Source organism: Oncorhynchus kisutch, unplaced genomic scaffold (genome assembly GCF_002021735.2).
Source record: "Oncorhynchus kisutch isolate 150728-3 unplaced genomic scaffold, Okis_V2 Okis06b-Okis10b_hom, whole genome shotgun sequence".
NCBI lineage: Eukaryota > Metazoa > Chordata > Actinopteri > Salmoniformes > Salmonidae > Oncorhynchus > Oncorhynchus kisutch.
Window position 1 is genome coordinate 21,508,322 of NW_022261983.1, and position 16,001 is coordinate 21,524,322.

Here is a 16,001-nt window from a genome sequence, read left to right on the forward strand (position 1 = left end):
TGGTCATGTGTTTCTAGGTTGATGCTGAGGGAGTTGGGTCCGTGGTTCTAGGTTGATGATGAGGGAGTTGGGTCCGTGGTCATGTGTTTCTAGGTTGATGCTGAGGGAGTTGGGTCCGTGGTCATGTGTTTCTAGGTTGATGCTGAGGGAGTTGGGTCTGTGGTCATGTGTTTCTAGATTGATGCTGAGGGAGTTGGGTCCGTGGTCATGTGTTTTCTAGGTTGATGCTGAGGGAGTTGGGTCCGTGGTCATGTGTTTCTAGGTTAATGATGAGGGAGTTGGGGTCCGTGGTCATGTGTTTCTAGGTTGATGCTGAGGGAGTTGGGTCCGTGGTCATGTGTTTCTAGGTTGATGCTGAGGGAGTTGGGTCCGTGGTCATGTGTTTCTAGGTTGATGCTGAGGGAGTTGGGTCCGTGGTCATGTGTTTCTAGGTTAATGATGAGGGAGTTGGGTCCGTGGTCATGTGTTTCTAGGTTGATGCTGAGGGAGTTGGGGCCATGGTCATGTGTTTCTAGGTTGATGCTGAGGGAGTTGGGTCCGTGGTCATGTGTTTCTAGGTTGATGCTGAGGGATTTGGGTCCGTGGTCATGTGTTTCTAGGTTGATGCTGAGGGAGTTGGGTCCGTGGTCATGTGTTTCTAGGTTAATGATGAGGGAGTTGGGTCCGTGGTCATGTGTTTCTAGGTTAATGATGAGGGAATGGGTCCGTGTTTCTAGGTTGATGCTGAGGGAGTTGGGTATGTGGTCATGTGTTTCTAGGTTGATGCTGAGGGAGTTGGGTCCGTGGTCATGTGTTTCTGGGTTGATGCTGAGGGAGTTGGGTCCATGGTCATGTGTTTCTAGGTTGATGCTGAGGGAGTTGGGTCCGTGGTTCTAGGTTGATGATGAGGGAGTTGGGTCCGTGGTCATGTGTTTCTAGGTTGATGCTGAGGGAGTTGGGTCCGTGGTCATGTGTTTCTAGGTTGATGCTGAGGGAGTTGGGTCCGTGGTCATGTGTTTCTAGGTTGATGCTGAGGGAGTTGGGTCCGTGGTCATGTGCTTCTAGGTTAATGATGAGGGAGTTGGGTCCGTGGTCATGTGTTTCTAGGTTGATGATGAGGGAGTTGGGTCCGTGGTCATGTGTTTCTAGGTTGATGCTGAGGGAGTTGGGTCCCTGGTCATGTGCTTCTAGGTTGATGCTGAGGGAGTTGGGTCCGTGGTCATGTATTTCTAGGTTAATGATGAGGGAGTTGGGTCCGTGTTTCTAGGTTGATGCTGAGGGAGTTGGGTCCCTGGTTTCTAGGTTGATGCTGAGGGAGTTGGGTCCGTGGTCATGTGTTTCTAGGTTGACGCTGAGGGAGTTGGGTCCGTGGTCATGTGTTTCTAGGTTGACGCTGAGGGAGTTGGGTCCGTGGTCATGTGTTTCTAGGTTGATGCTGAGGGAGTTGGGTCCGTGGTCATGTGTTTCTAGGTTGATGCTGAGGGAGTTGGGTCCGTGGTCGAGTCACATGCGATGGATTATCTGGATCATGGCAGTTATCGGCTCCACATACGTCTTCTACTTCCACGAGAGGTACCACACACACACACACACACACACTCACGCGCACGCACGTACACACACACCACTCTCCCTTAATAATCTCAGGTGATGTTACTCCCTGCAGGTATAAACTGTTGGAGTTACTAGGATACGTGGCCATGGGGGCGGGGCCTGCACTTGTCATCCTGTCCATGGTAACACACACACACCATTGATTGTCCAGAAACATTTACCTAAAGTCAATGGTCAAGCTTTCAAAGGAGTTTATCCCCTAAACCCTGATCGTGTTTGTTGCAGGCGGACAGGGCAGGTTTGTGTGAGCTGGCGGTGGGTGGGATTTTCTACGTAGTGGGTGTGGCCTTCTTTAAGAGCGATGGAGTCGTCCCATTCGCTCACGCCATCTGGCACCTGTTCGTTGCCATGGGAGCAGCTACACACTACTACGCTATCTGGAGACACCTGTACACTGAGACACACACCTACCGTGGTGCTAGCTAAACATGGATCTGGTCCTGTACACACCTGGACACTGAGACACACACCTACCGTGGTGCTAGCTAAACAGGGATCTGGTCTGACTGTTTACATGATGACATCACCACATCCAACTCTTACAATTATTAGTAGAAGTACCACAGTTACCAACATGCTGGAAACAGGCTTTGATTATATAATGCCTGTATGTTCCACACCAGAAGGATCTCTGACCAATTAGAGACAGGAATTAGTGAACTCTGTCCAATTCTTTAAGAGTTGACAGGAATCAGTCAACTACCAGAAGGATCTCTGTCCAATTAGAGACAGGAATCAGTGAACTGAAGGATCTCTGTCCAATTAGAGACAGGAATCAGTCAACTACCAGAAGGATCTCTGTCCAATTAGAAACAGGAATCAGTGAATTGAAGGATCTCTGTCCAATTAGAGACAAGAATCAATGAATTACCATAAAGATCATCAAGGACAACAACCACCCGAGCCACTGCCTGTTCACCATGCTATCATCCAGAAGGCGAGGTCAGTACAGGTGCATCAAAGCAGGGACCAAGAGACTGAAAAACAGCTTCTATCTCAAGGCCATCAGACTGTTAAACAGCCACCACTAACATTGAGTGGCTGCTGCCAACATACTGACTCAACTCTCTGTCTCAAGGCCATCAGACTGTTAAACAGCCACCACTAACATTGAGTGGCTGCTGCCAACATACTGACTCAACTCTCTGTCTCAAGGCCATCAGACTGTTAAACAGCCACCACTAACATTGAGTGGCTACTGCCAACATACTGACTCAACTCTCTGTCTCAAGGCCATCAGACTGTTAAACAGCCACCACTAACATTGAGTGGCTGCTGCCAACACACTGACTCATCTCTCTGTCTCCAAGGCCATCAGACTGTTAAACAGCCACCACTAACATTGAGTGGCTGCTGCCAACATACTGACTCAACTCTCTGTCTCAAGGCCATCAGACTGTTAAACAGCCACCACTAACATTGAGTGGCTGCTGCCAACATACTGACTCAACTCTCTGTCTCAAGGCCATCAGACTGTTAAACAGCCATCACTAACATTGAGTGGCTGCTGCCAACATACTGACTCAACTCTCTATCTCAAGGCCATCAGACTGTTAAACAGCCACCACTAACATTGAGTGGCTGCTGCCAACACACTGACTCAACTCTCTGTCTCAAGGCCATCAGACTGTTAAACAGCCATCACTAACATTGAGTGGCTGCTGCCAACACACTGACTCAACTCTCTGTCTCAAGGCCATCAGACTGTTAACCAGCCACCACTAACATTGAGTGGCTGCTGCCAACACACTGACTCAACTCTCTGTCTCCAAGCCATCAGACTGTTAAACAGCCACCACTAACATTGAGTGGCTGCTGCCAACACACTGACTCAACTCTCTGTCTCCAAGCCATCAGACTGTTAAACAGCCACCACTAACATTGAGTGGCTGCTGCCAACACACTGACTCAACTCTCTGTCTCCAAGCCATCAGACTGTTAAACAGCCACCACTAACATTGAGTGGCTGCTGCCAACACACTGACTCAACTCTCTGTCTCAAGGCCATCAGACTGTTAACCAGCCACCACTAACATTGAGTGGCTGCTGCCAACACACTGACTCAACTCTCTGTCTCCAAGCCATCAGACTGTTAAACAGCCATCACTAACATTGAGTGGCTGCTGCCAACACACTGACTCAACTCTCTATCTCAAGGCCATCAGACTGTTAAACAGCCACCACTAACATTGAGTGGCTGCTGCCAACACACTGACTCAACTCTCTGTCTCAAGGCCATCAGACTGTTAAACAGCCACCACTAACATTGAGTGGCTGCTGCCAACATACTGACTCAACTCTCTATCTCAAGGCCATCAGACTGTTAAACAGCCACCACTAACATTGAGTGGCTGCTGCCAACATACTGACTCAACTCTCTGTCTCAAGGCCATCAGACTGTTAAACAGCCACCACTAACATTGAGTGGCTGCTGCCAACACACTGACTCAACTCTCTGTCTCAAGGCCATCAGACTGTTAAACAGCCACCACTAACATTGAGTGGCTACTGCCAACATGCTGACTCAACTCTCTATCTCAAGGCCATCAGACTGTTAAACAGCCACCACTAACATTGAGTGGCTGCTGCCAACACACTGACTCAACTCTCTGTCTCAAGGCCATCAGACTGTTAAACAGCCACCACTAACATTGAGTGGCTGCTGCCAACACACTGACTCAACTCTCTGTCTCAAGGCCATCAGACTGTTAAACAGCCATCACTAACATTGAGTGGCTGCTGCCAACACACTGACTCAACTCTCTGTCTCAAGGCCATCAGACTGTTAAACAGCCACCACTAACATTGAGTGGCTGCTGCCAACACACTGACTCAACTCTCTGTCTCCAAGCCATCAGACTGTTAAACAGCCACCACTAACATTGAGTGGCTGCTGCCAACACACTGACTCAACTCTCTGTCTCAAGGCCATCAGACTGTTAAACAGCCACCACTAACATTGAGTGGCTGCTGCCAACATACTGACTCAACTCTCTATCTCAAGGCCATCAGACTGTTAAACAGCCACCACTAACATTGAGTGGCTGCTGCCAACACACTGACTCAACTCTCTGTCTCAAGGCCATCAGACTGTTAAACAGCCACCACTAACATTGAGTGACTGCTGCCAACATACTGACTCAACTCTCTGTCTCCAAGCCATCAGACTGTTAAACAGCCACCACTAACATTGAGTGGCTGCTGCCAACACACTGACTCAACTCTCTGTCTCAAGGCCATCAGACTGTTAAACAGCCACCACTAACATTGAGTGGCTGCTGCCAACACACTGACTCAACTCTCTATCTCAAGGCCATCAGACTGTTAAACAGCCATCACTAACATTGAGTGGCTGCTGCCAACACACTGACTCAACTCCATCCACTTTAATAATGAAAATGTATGTAATAAATGTATCACTAGTCACTTTAAACAATGCCACTTAATATAATGTTTATATGGGTTATATATGGCCATCGCTCATCCATATATCTTTATGTACATATTCTTCATTCCCTTACACATGTGTGTATAAGGTAGCTATTGTGAAAATGTTAGATTACTCGTTGATTATTACTGCATTGTCGGAACTAGAAGCACAAGCATTTCACCACACTTGCATTAACATCTGCTAACCATGTGTATGTGACCAATAAAATTTGAATTGGATCTCTGTCCAATTAGAAAACAGGAATCAATGAACTACCAGAAGAATCTTTCTCTTTGTCCAATTAGAGACAGGAGTCAGTCAACTACCAGAAGGATCTCTGTCCAATTAGAAAACAGGAATCAATGAACTACCAGAAGGATCTTTCTCTTTGTCCAATTAGAGACAGGAGTCAGTCAACTACCAGAAGGATCTCTGTCCAATTAGAGACAGGAATCAGTGAACAACCAGAAGGATCTCTGTCTTTGTCCAATTAGAGACAGGAATCAGACACCTTTAAGGAGTAATACTGTGGTACCATTATACTGACACCTTTAAGGAGTAATACTGTGGTACCATTATACTGACACCTTTAAGGAGTAATACTGTGGTACCTTTATACTGACACCTTTAAGGAGTAATACTGACACCTTTAAGGGGTAATACTGTGGTACCTTTATACTGACACCTTTAAGGGGTAATACTGTGGTACCTTTATATTGACACCTTTAAGGAGTACTACTGTGGTACCTTTACACTGACACCTTTAATTAGTAATACTGTGGTACCTTTATACTGACACCTTTAAGGGGTAATACTGTGGTACCTTTATACTGACACCTTTAAGGAGTAATACTGTGGTACCTTTAAGGAGTAATACTGTGGTACCTTTATACTGACACCTTTAAGGAGTAGTACTGTGGTACCTTTATACTGACACCTTTAAGGGGTAATACTGTGGTACCTTTATACTGACACCTTTAAGGGGTAATACTGTGGTACCTTTATACTGACACCTTTAAGGAGTAATACTGTGGTACCTTTACACTGACACCTTTAAGGAGTAAGACTGTGGTACCTTTATACTGACACCTTTAAGGAGTAATACTGTGGTACCTTTATACTGACACCTTTAAGGAGTAATACTGACACCTTTAAGGAGTAATACCGTGGTACCTTTACACTGACACCTTTAAGGAGTAATACCGTGGTACCTTTATACTGACACCTTTAAGGAGTAATACTGACACCTTTAAGGAGTAATACTGTGGTACCTTTATACTGAAACCTTTACATTTAAATTCAGGCTGTAACACAAAAAGGTAGACTTTCTGAAGGCACTGTAGATGTCTGTCATTATAGATATACTAGACAGGACTGACTGAGCTAACTATATCTAGATGGCTCAGTCAGTCCTGTCTAGTATAACTATATCTAGATGTCTCAGTCAGTCCTGTCTAGTATAACTATATCTAGATGTCTCAGTCAGTCCTGTCTAGTATAACTATATCTAGATGTCTCAGTCAGTCCTGTCTAGTATAACTATATCTAGATGTCTCAGTCAGTCCTGTCTAGTATAACTATATCTAGATGGCTCAGTCAGTCCTGTCTAGTATAACTATATCTAGATGTCTCAGTCAGTCCTGTCTAGTATAACTATATCTAGATGTCTCAGTCAGTCCTGTCTAGTATAACTATATCTAGATGTCTGTCAGTCCTGTCTAGTATAACTATATCTAGATGGCTCAGTCATTCCTGTCTAGTATAACTATATCTAGATGTCTCAGTCAGTCCTGTCTAGTATAACTATATCTAGATGGCTCAGTCAGTCCTGTCTAGTATAACTATATCTAGATGTCTCAGTCAGTCCTGTCTAGTATAACTATATCTAGATGGCTCAGTCATTCCTGTATCTATGATCTTCTATCAGAGAAACTGTTGATTTAAAACAGATCTATAAAATGTGTGTAAACAAAGACAGTGATCTCAAAGTATTGGAACAGTGACATGTTGTTGTTGTTGTTTAGGCTCTGTACTCCAACACGTTGATACAATGACTGAGGTTAAAGTGCAGAATGTCAGCTTTAAGGCTATTCCCGTCCATATCAGGTGAAACATTTAGAAATTACAGCATTTTTTGTACATAGTCCCCCCCATTTTAGGGGACCAAAAGCATTGGGGAAAATGGACTTGTGTAGTACATCAGTGAAACATTTAGTATTTGGTCCCATATTCCTTCAATAACTACATCAAGCTTGTAACTCTACAAAGGGGTTGGATGTCCTGTTTGTTTTGGTTGTGTCAGATTATGTTGCAACAACAACAACGTCACTGTCCCAATACTTTTGGCCCTCACTGTATAATAACAAGATATTGAAAACATACAGTACATTTAATGAACATAAATGATTTAAGGTCTATGTGTGATTATATTTTAGCGTGTGTGTGTGAGGCCAGTCAGTGTTCTGAGTCGAGGTGGCAGCGTTGCGTTGGCGTCTCGGTGCCAGCGGGGGGAGGTGGCGAGGGAAGGCGGGGTTAGAACACTCAGCGCCACGCTCGGAAGTTTCAGCAGCGACCATAACTCCTCCCCTCTGGTCACTACGGCGACAACATCCTCCTCACTGCCACACCAGGAGACTGCTCCGCTACGAAGCTTAGAGAGGAACAGAGAAACCCTACACACACACACAAACACACACACACACACACACACACACACACACACGAACGGCTGTAGTGACTGGCTATTGTGTGTGTAATTTGTGACTGTAGCCTGTATGGTGCAGTAGGACTGATGGCTGGCTGCATGGTACAGATGGCTGCATGGTACAGTAGGCCTGATGGCTGCATGGTACAGTAGGCCTGATGGCTGCATGGTACAGCAGGCCTGATGGCTGCATGGTACAGTAGGCCTGATGGATGCATGGTGCAGTAGGCCTGATGGCTGCATGGTACAGTAGGTAGGGAGCTACTACAGCAGTGAGCCTGTAGGCCTGATGGCTGCATGGTGCAGTAGGCCTGATGGCTGCATGGTACAGTAGGCCTGATGGCTGCATGGTGCAGTAGGCCTGATGGCTGCATGGTGCAGTAGGTAGGGAGCTACTACAGCAGTGAGCCTGTAGGCCTGATGGCTGCATGGTGCAGTAGGCCTGGTGGCTGCATGGTACAGTAGGCCTGATGGCTGCATGGTGCAGTAGGTAGGGAGCTACTACAGCAGTGAGCCTGTAGGCCTGATGGCTGCATGGTGCAGTAGGCCTGATGGCTGCATGGTGCAGTAGGTAGGGAGCTACTACAGCAGTGAGCCTGTAGGCCTGATGGCTGCATGGTACAGTAGGCCTGATGGCTGCATGGTACAGTAGGCCTGATGGCTGCATGGTGCAGTAGGTAGGGAGCTACTACAGCAGTGAGCCTGTAGGCCTGATGGCTGCAGGGTACAGTAGGCCTGATGGCTGCATGGTACAGTAGGTAGGGAGCTACTACAGCAGTGAGCCTGTAGGCCTGATGGCTGCATGGTACAGTAGGCCTGATGGCTGCATGGTACAGTAGGTAGGAAGCCACTAGAGCAGTGAGCCTGTAGGCCTGATGGCTGCATGGTGCAGTAGGTAGGGAGCTACTACAGCAGTGAGCCTGTAGGCCTGATGGCTGCATGGTACAGTAGGCCTGATGGCTGCATGGTACAGTAGGCCTGATAGCTGCATGGTGCAGTAGGTAGGGAGCTACTACAGCAGTGAGCCTGTATGACTGATGGCTGCATGGTACAGTAGGCCTGATGGCTGCATGGTACAGTAGGCCTGATGGCTGCATGGTACAGTAGGACTGAGGGCTGCATGGTACAGTAGGTAGGGAGCTACTACAGCAGTGAGCCTGTGGGCCTGATGGCTGCATGGTACAGTAGGCCTGATGGCTGCATGGTGCAGTAGGCCTGATGGCTGCATGGTACAGTAGGTAGGGAGCTACTACAGCAGTGAGCCTGTAGGCCTGATGGCTGCATGGTGCAGTAGGCCTGATGGCTGCATGGTTCAGTAGGCCTGATGGCTGCATGGTGCAGTAGGCCTGATGGCTGCATGGTACAGTAGGTAGGGAGCTACTACAGCAGTGAGCCTGTAGGCCTGATGGCTGCATGGTACAGTAGGCCTGATGGCTGCATGGTGCAGTAGGTCTGATGGCTGCATGGTACAGTAGGCCTGATGGCTGCATGGTACAGTAGGCCTGATGGCTGCATGGTGCAGTAGGTAGGGAGCTACTACAGCAGTGAGCCTGTAGGCCTGATGGCTGCATGGTACAGTAGGCCTGATGGCTGCATGGTGCAGTAGGTAGGGAGCTACTACAGCAGTGAGCCTGTAGGCCTGATGGCTGCAGGGTACAGTAGGCCTGATGGCTGCATGGTGCAGTAGGTAGGGAGCTACTACAGCAGTGAGCCTGTAGGCCTGATGGCTGCATGGTGCAGTAGGTAGGGAGCTACTACAGCCGTGAAACTGTAGGCCTGATGGCTGCATGGTACAGTAGGACTGATGGCTGCATGGTGCAGTAGGTAGGGAGCTACTACAGCAGTGAGCCTGTAGGCCTGATGGCTGCAGGGTACAGTAGGCCTGATGGCTGCATGGTACAGTAGGCCTGATGGCTGCATGGTACAGTAGGTAGGGAGCTACTACAGCAGTGAGCCTGTAGGCCTGGTGGCTGCAGGGTGCAGTAGGTAGGGAGCTACTACAGCAGTGAGCCTGTCGGCCTGATGGCTGCATGGTGCAGTAGGACTGATGGCTGCATGGTGCAGTAGGACTGATGGCTGCATGGTGCAGTAGGCCTGATGGCTGCATGGTACAGTAGGTAGGGAGCTACTACAGCAGTGAGCCTGTAGGCCTGATGGCTGCATGGTACAGTAGGTAGGAAGCTACTACAGCAGTGAGCCTGTAGGCCTGATGGCTGCATGGTGCAGTAGGTAGGGAGCTACTACAGCAGTGAGCCTGTAGGCCTGATGGCTGCATGGTACAGTAGGCCTGATGGCTGCATGGTGCAGTAGGCCTGATGGCTGCATGGTGCAGTAGGCCTGATGGCTGCATGGTGCAGTAGGTAGGGAGCTACTACAGCAGTGAGCCTGTAGGCCTGATGGCTACATGGTACAGTAGGCCTGATGGCTGCATGGTGCAGTAGGCCTGATGGCTGCATGGTACAGTAGGTAGGGAGCTACTACAGCAGTGAGCCTGTAGGCCTGATGGCTGCATGGTACAGTAGGTAGGGAGCTACTACAGCAGTGAGCCTGTAGGCCTTATGGCTGCATGGTACAGTAGGCCTGATGGCTGCATGGTACAGTAGGTAGGGAGCTACTACAGCAGTGAGCCTGTAGGCCTGATGGCCGCATGGTGCAGTAGGACTGATGGCTGCATGGTACAGTAGGCCTGATGGCTGCATGGTACAGTAGGCCTGATGGCTGCAGGGTACAGTAGGTAGGGAGCTACTACAGCAGTGAGCCTGTAGGCCTGATGGCTGCATGGTACAGTAGGCCTGATGGCTGCATGGTACAGTAGGCCTGATGGCTGCATGGTACAGTAGGTAGGGAGCTACTACAGCAGTGAGCCTGTAGGCCTGATGGCTGCATGGTACAGTAGGCCTGATGGCTGCATGGTACAGTAGGCCTGATGGCTGCATGGTACAGTAGGTAGGGAGCTACTACAGCAGTGAGCCTGTAGGCCTGATGGCTGCAGGGTACAGTAGGCCTGATGGCTGCATGGTACAGTAGGTAGGGAGCTACTACAGCAGTGAGCCTGTAGGCCTGATGGCTGCATGGTGCAGTAGGACTGATGGCTGCATGGTGCAGTAGGCCTGATGGCTGCATGGTGCAGTAGGCCTGATGGCTGCATGGTACAGTAGGTAGGGAGCTACTACAGCAGTGAGCCTGTAGGCCTGATGGCTGCATGGTACAGTACGCCTGATGGCTGCATGGTACAGTAGGCCTGATGGCTGCATGGTACATTAGGTAGGGAGCTACTACAGCAGTGAGCCTGTAGGCCTGATGGCTGCATGGTACAGTAGGCCTGATGGCTGCATGGTGCAGTAGGTAGGGAGCTACTACAGCAGTGAGCCTGTAGGCCTGATGGCTGCATGGTGCAGTAGGTAGGGAACTACTACAGCAGTGAGCCTGTAGGCCTGATGGCTGCATGGTACAGTAGGCCTGATGGCTGCATGGTACAGTAGGCCTGATGGCTGCATGGTGCAGTAGGCCTGATGGCTGCATGGTGCAGTAGGTAGAGAGCTACTACAGCAGTGAGCCTGTAGGCCTGATGGCTGCATGGTACAGTAGGCCTGATGGCTGCATGGTACAGTAGGTAGGGAGCTACTAGAGCAGTGAGCCTGTAGGCCTGATGGCTGCATGGTACAGTAGGCCTGATGGCTGCATGGTGCAGTAGGCCTGATGGCTGCATGGTACAGTAGGTAGGGAGCTACTACAGCAGTGAGCCTGTAGGCCTGATGGCTGCATGGTGCAGTAGGCCTGATGGCTGCATGGTGCAGTAGGCCTGATGGCTGCATGGTGCAGTAGGCCTGATGGCTGCATGGTGCAGTAGGTAGAGAGCTACTACAGCAGTGAGCCTGTAGGCCTGATGGCTGCATGGTGCAGTAGGCCTGATGGCTGCATGGTGCAGTAGGTAGAGAGCTACTACAGCAGTGAGCCTGTAGGCCTGATGGCTGCATGGTACAGTAGGCCTGATGGCTGCATGGTACAGTAGGTAGGGAGCTACTAGAGCAGTGAGCCTGTAGGCCTGATGGCTGCATGGTACAGTAGGCCTGATGGCTGCATGGTGCAGTAGACCTGATGGCTGCATGGTACAGTAGGTAGGGAGCTACTACAGCAGTGAGCCTGTAGGCCTGATGGCTGCATGGTGCAGTAGGCCTGATGGCTGCATGGTGCAGTAGGCCTGATGGCTGCATGGTGCAGTAGGCCTGATGGCTGCATGGTGCAGTAGGTAGAGAGCTACTACAGCAGTGAGCCTGTAGGCCTGATGGCTGCATGGTACAGTAGGCCTGATGGCTGCATGGTACAGTAGGTAGGGAGCTACAAGAGCAGTGAGCCTGTAGGCCTGATGGCTGCATGGTGCAGTAGGTAGGAAGCCACTAGAGCAATTTGAAGTTCCATTTCAAACATATAATGCAACACTCTGAAAGCCCATTGTGTGTGTGTGTGTGTGTGTGTGTGTGTGTGTGTGTGTGTGTTACCTGGGTATGAGGTCGTGGGAACGGGAAGCCCATTGTGTGTGTGTGTGTGTGTTACCTGGGTATGAGGTCGTGGGAACGGGAAGCCCATTGTGTGTGTGTGTGTGTGTGTGTTACCTGAGTATGAGGTCGTGGGAAAGGGAAGCCCATTGTGTGTGTGTGTGTGTGTTACCTGGGTATGAGGTCGTGGGAACGGGAAGCCCATTGTGTGTGTGTGTGTGTTACCTGAGTATGAGGTCGTGGGAAAGGGAAGCCCATTGTGTGTGTGTGTTACCTGGGAATGAGGTCGTGGGAACGAGAAGCCCATTGTGTGTGTGTGTGTGTGTGTGTGTGTGTGTTACCTGGGAATGAGGTCGTGGGAACGAGAAGCCCATTGTGTGTGTGTATGTGTGTGTGTTACCTGGGTATGAGGTCGTGGGAACGAGAAACTCATTGTGTGTGTGTGTGTGTGTTATCTGGTTATGAGGTCGTGGGAACGAGAAGCCCATTGTGTGTGTGTGTGTTACCTGGGTATGAGGTCGTGGGAACGGGAAGCCAGTTTAGCGAGCGCGCTCAGCAAGGAGGTAACCACCCTGGGGGAGGGGCTTCCAGAGGAAGTGATCTCGAAGAGGACTGCCTCCAATGCCTCGAAACAGGAAGTAACCAGATCCACGGAACACCGAGAGTCAAATGACACCGACAGGTACTCACCTAGCACCCACACCTAGCACGCACACACAGACACACACAGGCACACACACACACACACACACACACACAGTCTCGATCTGTCACCATGTGTCTGTAAAGGTTTCTCTAGTGTGAGTATGTGTGAGTGTGTATAGCATAGTGTGTGTAGTGTGTATAGTAGAGTGTGTATAGTATATTGTTTATATCATAGTGTGTATATCAGTGTGTATAGTAGAGTGTGTATAGTAGAGTGTGTATAGTATAGTGTGTATATCAGTGTGTATAGTATAGTGTGTATAGTATAGTGTGTATATCAGTGTGTATAGTATAGTGTGTATATCAGTGTGTATAGTATAGTGTGTATATCAGTGTGTATAGTATAGTGTGTATATCAGTGTGTATAGTAGAGTGTGTATAGTATAGTGTGTATAGTATAGTGTGTATAGTATAATGTGTATAGTATAGTGTGTATATCAGTGTGTATAGTATAGTGTGTATAGTAGAGTGTATATCAGTGTGTATAATATAGTGTGTATATCAGTGCGTATAGTATAGTGTGTATATCAGTGTGTATAGTATAGTGTGTATAGTATAGTGTGTATATCAGTGTGTATAGTATAGTGTGTATAGTATAGTGTGTATAGTATAGTGTGTATAGTATAGTGTGTATATCAGTGTGTATAGTATAGTGTGTATATCAGTGTGTATAGTAGTGTGTATAGTATAGTGTGTATATCAGTGTGTATAGTATAGTGTGTATAGTATAGGGTGTATAGTATAGTGTGTATAGTATAGTGTGTATAGTATAGTGTGTATATCAGTGTGTATAGTATAGTGTGTATAGTATAGTGTGTATAGTATAGTGTGTATATCAGTGTGTATAGTATAGTGTGTATATCAGTGTGTATAGTATAGTGTGTATAGTATAGTGTGTATAGTATAGTGTGTATATCAGTGTGTATAGTATAGTGTATATCAGTGTGTATAGTATAGTGTGTATAGTAGAGTGTGTATAGTATAGTGTGTATAGTATAGTGTGTATAGTATAGTGTGTATATCAGTGTGTATAGTATAGTGTGTATAGTATAGTGTGTATAGTATAGTGTGTATATCAGTGTGTATATCAGTGTGTATAGTAGTGTGTATATCAGTGTGTATAGTATAGTGTGTATAGTATAGTGTGTATATCAGTGTGTATAGTATAGTGTGTATAGTATAGTGTGTATAGTAGAGTGTGTATATCAGTGTGTATAGTATAGTGTGTATAGTATAGTGTGTATATCAGTGTGTATAGTATAGTGTGTATAGTATAGTGTGTATATCAGTGTGTATATCAGTGTGTATATCAGTGTGTATATCAGTGTGTATATCAGTGTGTATAGTAGTGTGTATAGTATAGTGTGTATATCAGTGTGTATAGTATAGTGTGTATAGTATAGTGTGTATAGTATAGTGTGTATATCAGTGTGTATAGTATAGTGTGTATATCAGTGTGTATAGTGTGTATATCAGTGTGTATAGTAGTGTGTATAGTATAGTGTGTATATCAGTGTGTATAGTATAGTGTGTATATCAGTGCGTATAGTATAGTGTGTATAGTATAGTGTGTATATCAGTGTGTATAGTAGTGTGTATAGTATAGTGTGTATAGTAGAGTGTGTATAGTATAGTGTGTATCAGTGTGTATAGTATAGTGTGTATCAGTGTGTATAGTATAGTGTGTATATCAGTGTGTATAGTATAGTGTATATCAGTGTGTATAGTATAGTGTGTATAGTAGAGTGTATATCAGTGTGTATATCAGTGTGTATAGTATAGTATAGTGTGTATAGTATAGTGTGTATAGTATAGTGTGTATAGTATAGTGTGTATATCAGCGTGTATATTATGTGTATAGTATAGTGTGTATAGTATAGTGTGTATATCAGTGTGTATAGTATAGTGTGTATAGTATAGGGTGTATAGTATAGTGTGTATAGTATAGTGTGTATAGTATAGTGTGTATATCAGTGTGTATAGTAGAGTGTGCGTAGTATAGTGTGTATAGTATAGTGTATATCAGTGTGTATAGTATAGTGTGTATAGTAGTGTGTATAGTATAGTGTGTATAGTATAGTGTGTATAGTATATATATCAGTGTGTATAGTATAGTGTGTATATCAGTGTGTATAGTATAGTGTGTATAGTATAGTGTGTATAGTATAGTGTGTATATCAGTGTGTATAGTATAGTGTGTATATCAGTGTGTATAGTATAGTGTGTATAGTATAGTGTGTATAGTATAGTGTGTATATCAGTGTGTATAGTATAGTGTATATCAGTGTGTATAGTATAGTGTGTATAGTAGAGTGTGTATAGTATAGTGTGTATAGTATAGTGTGTATAGTATAGTGTGTATATCAGTGTGTATAGTATAGTGTGTATAGTATAGTGTGTATAGTATAGTGTGTATAGTATAGTGTGTATATCAGTGTGTATATCAGTGTGTATAGTAGTGTGTATATCAGTGTGTATAGTATAGTGTGTATAGTATAGTGTGTATATCAGTGTGTATAGTATAGTGTGTATAGTATAGTGTGTATAGTAGAGTGTGTATATCAGTGTGTATAGTATAGTGTGTATAGTATAGTGTGTATATCAGTGTGTATAGTATAGTGTGTATAGTATAGTGTGTATATCAGTGTGTATATCAGTGTGTATATCAGTGTGTATATCAGTGTGTATAGTATAGTGTGTATAGTATAGTGTGTATAGTATAGTGTGTATAGTATAGTGTGTATATCAGTGTGTATATCAGTGTGTATAGTATAGTGTATATCAGTGTGTATAGTATAGTGTGTATAGTAGAGTGTATATCAGTGTGTATATCAGTGTGTATAGTATAGTGTGTATAGTATAGTGTGTATAGTATAGTGTGTATAGTATAGTGTGTATAGTATAGTGTGTATATCAGCGTGTATATTATGTGTATAGTATAGTGTGTATAGTATAGTGTGTATATCAGTGTGTATAGTATAGTGTGTATAGTATAGGGTGTATAGTATAGTGTGTATAGTATAGTGTGTATAGTATAGTGTGTATATCAGTGTGTATAGTAGAGTGTGCGTAG

The 16,001-nt window shown here is 46.1% G+C and overlaps 2 protein-coding genes across 3 annotated transcripts in view; one reads left to right on the top strand and one right to left on the bottom strand.

Annotated features, from left to right (window-relative positions):
• Positions 1-2,563, top strand: part of LOC116359942 (monocyte to macrophage differentiation factor 2-like) — a 68,623-nt gene extending 66,060 nt beyond the window's left edge. Inside the window, exons 5-7 of the mRNA XM_031814077.1 lie at positions 1,450-1,551; positions 1,646-1,715; positions 1,819-2,563. Coding sequence (XP_031669937.1) covers positions 1,450-1,551; positions 1,646-1,715; positions 1,819-2,019 — 373 coding nt within the window. The 3' untranslated portion in view covers positions 2,020-2,563. The remainder of the gene's footprint in view (positions 1-1,449; positions 1,552-1,645; positions 1,716-1,818) is intronic.
• A 3,708-nt stretch (positions 2,564-6,271) lies between these two features.
• LOC109882469 (AP-5 complex subunit zeta-1) overlaps positions 6,272-16,001 on the bottom strand; it is a 42,469-nt gene continuing 32,739 nt past the window's right edge. For both annotated transcript variants that reach the window (XM_031814078.1, XM_031814079.1), the window contains 2 exons: positions 12,730-12,926; positions 6,272-7,695 (listed from right to left, as the gene is read on the bottom strand). In XM_031814078.1, coding sequence (XP_031669938.1) covers positions 7,455-7,695; positions 12,730-12,926 — 438 coding nt within the window. In that variant the 3' untranslated portion in view covers positions 6,272-7,454. The remainder of the gene's footprint in view (positions 7,696-12,729; positions 12,927-16,001) is intronic.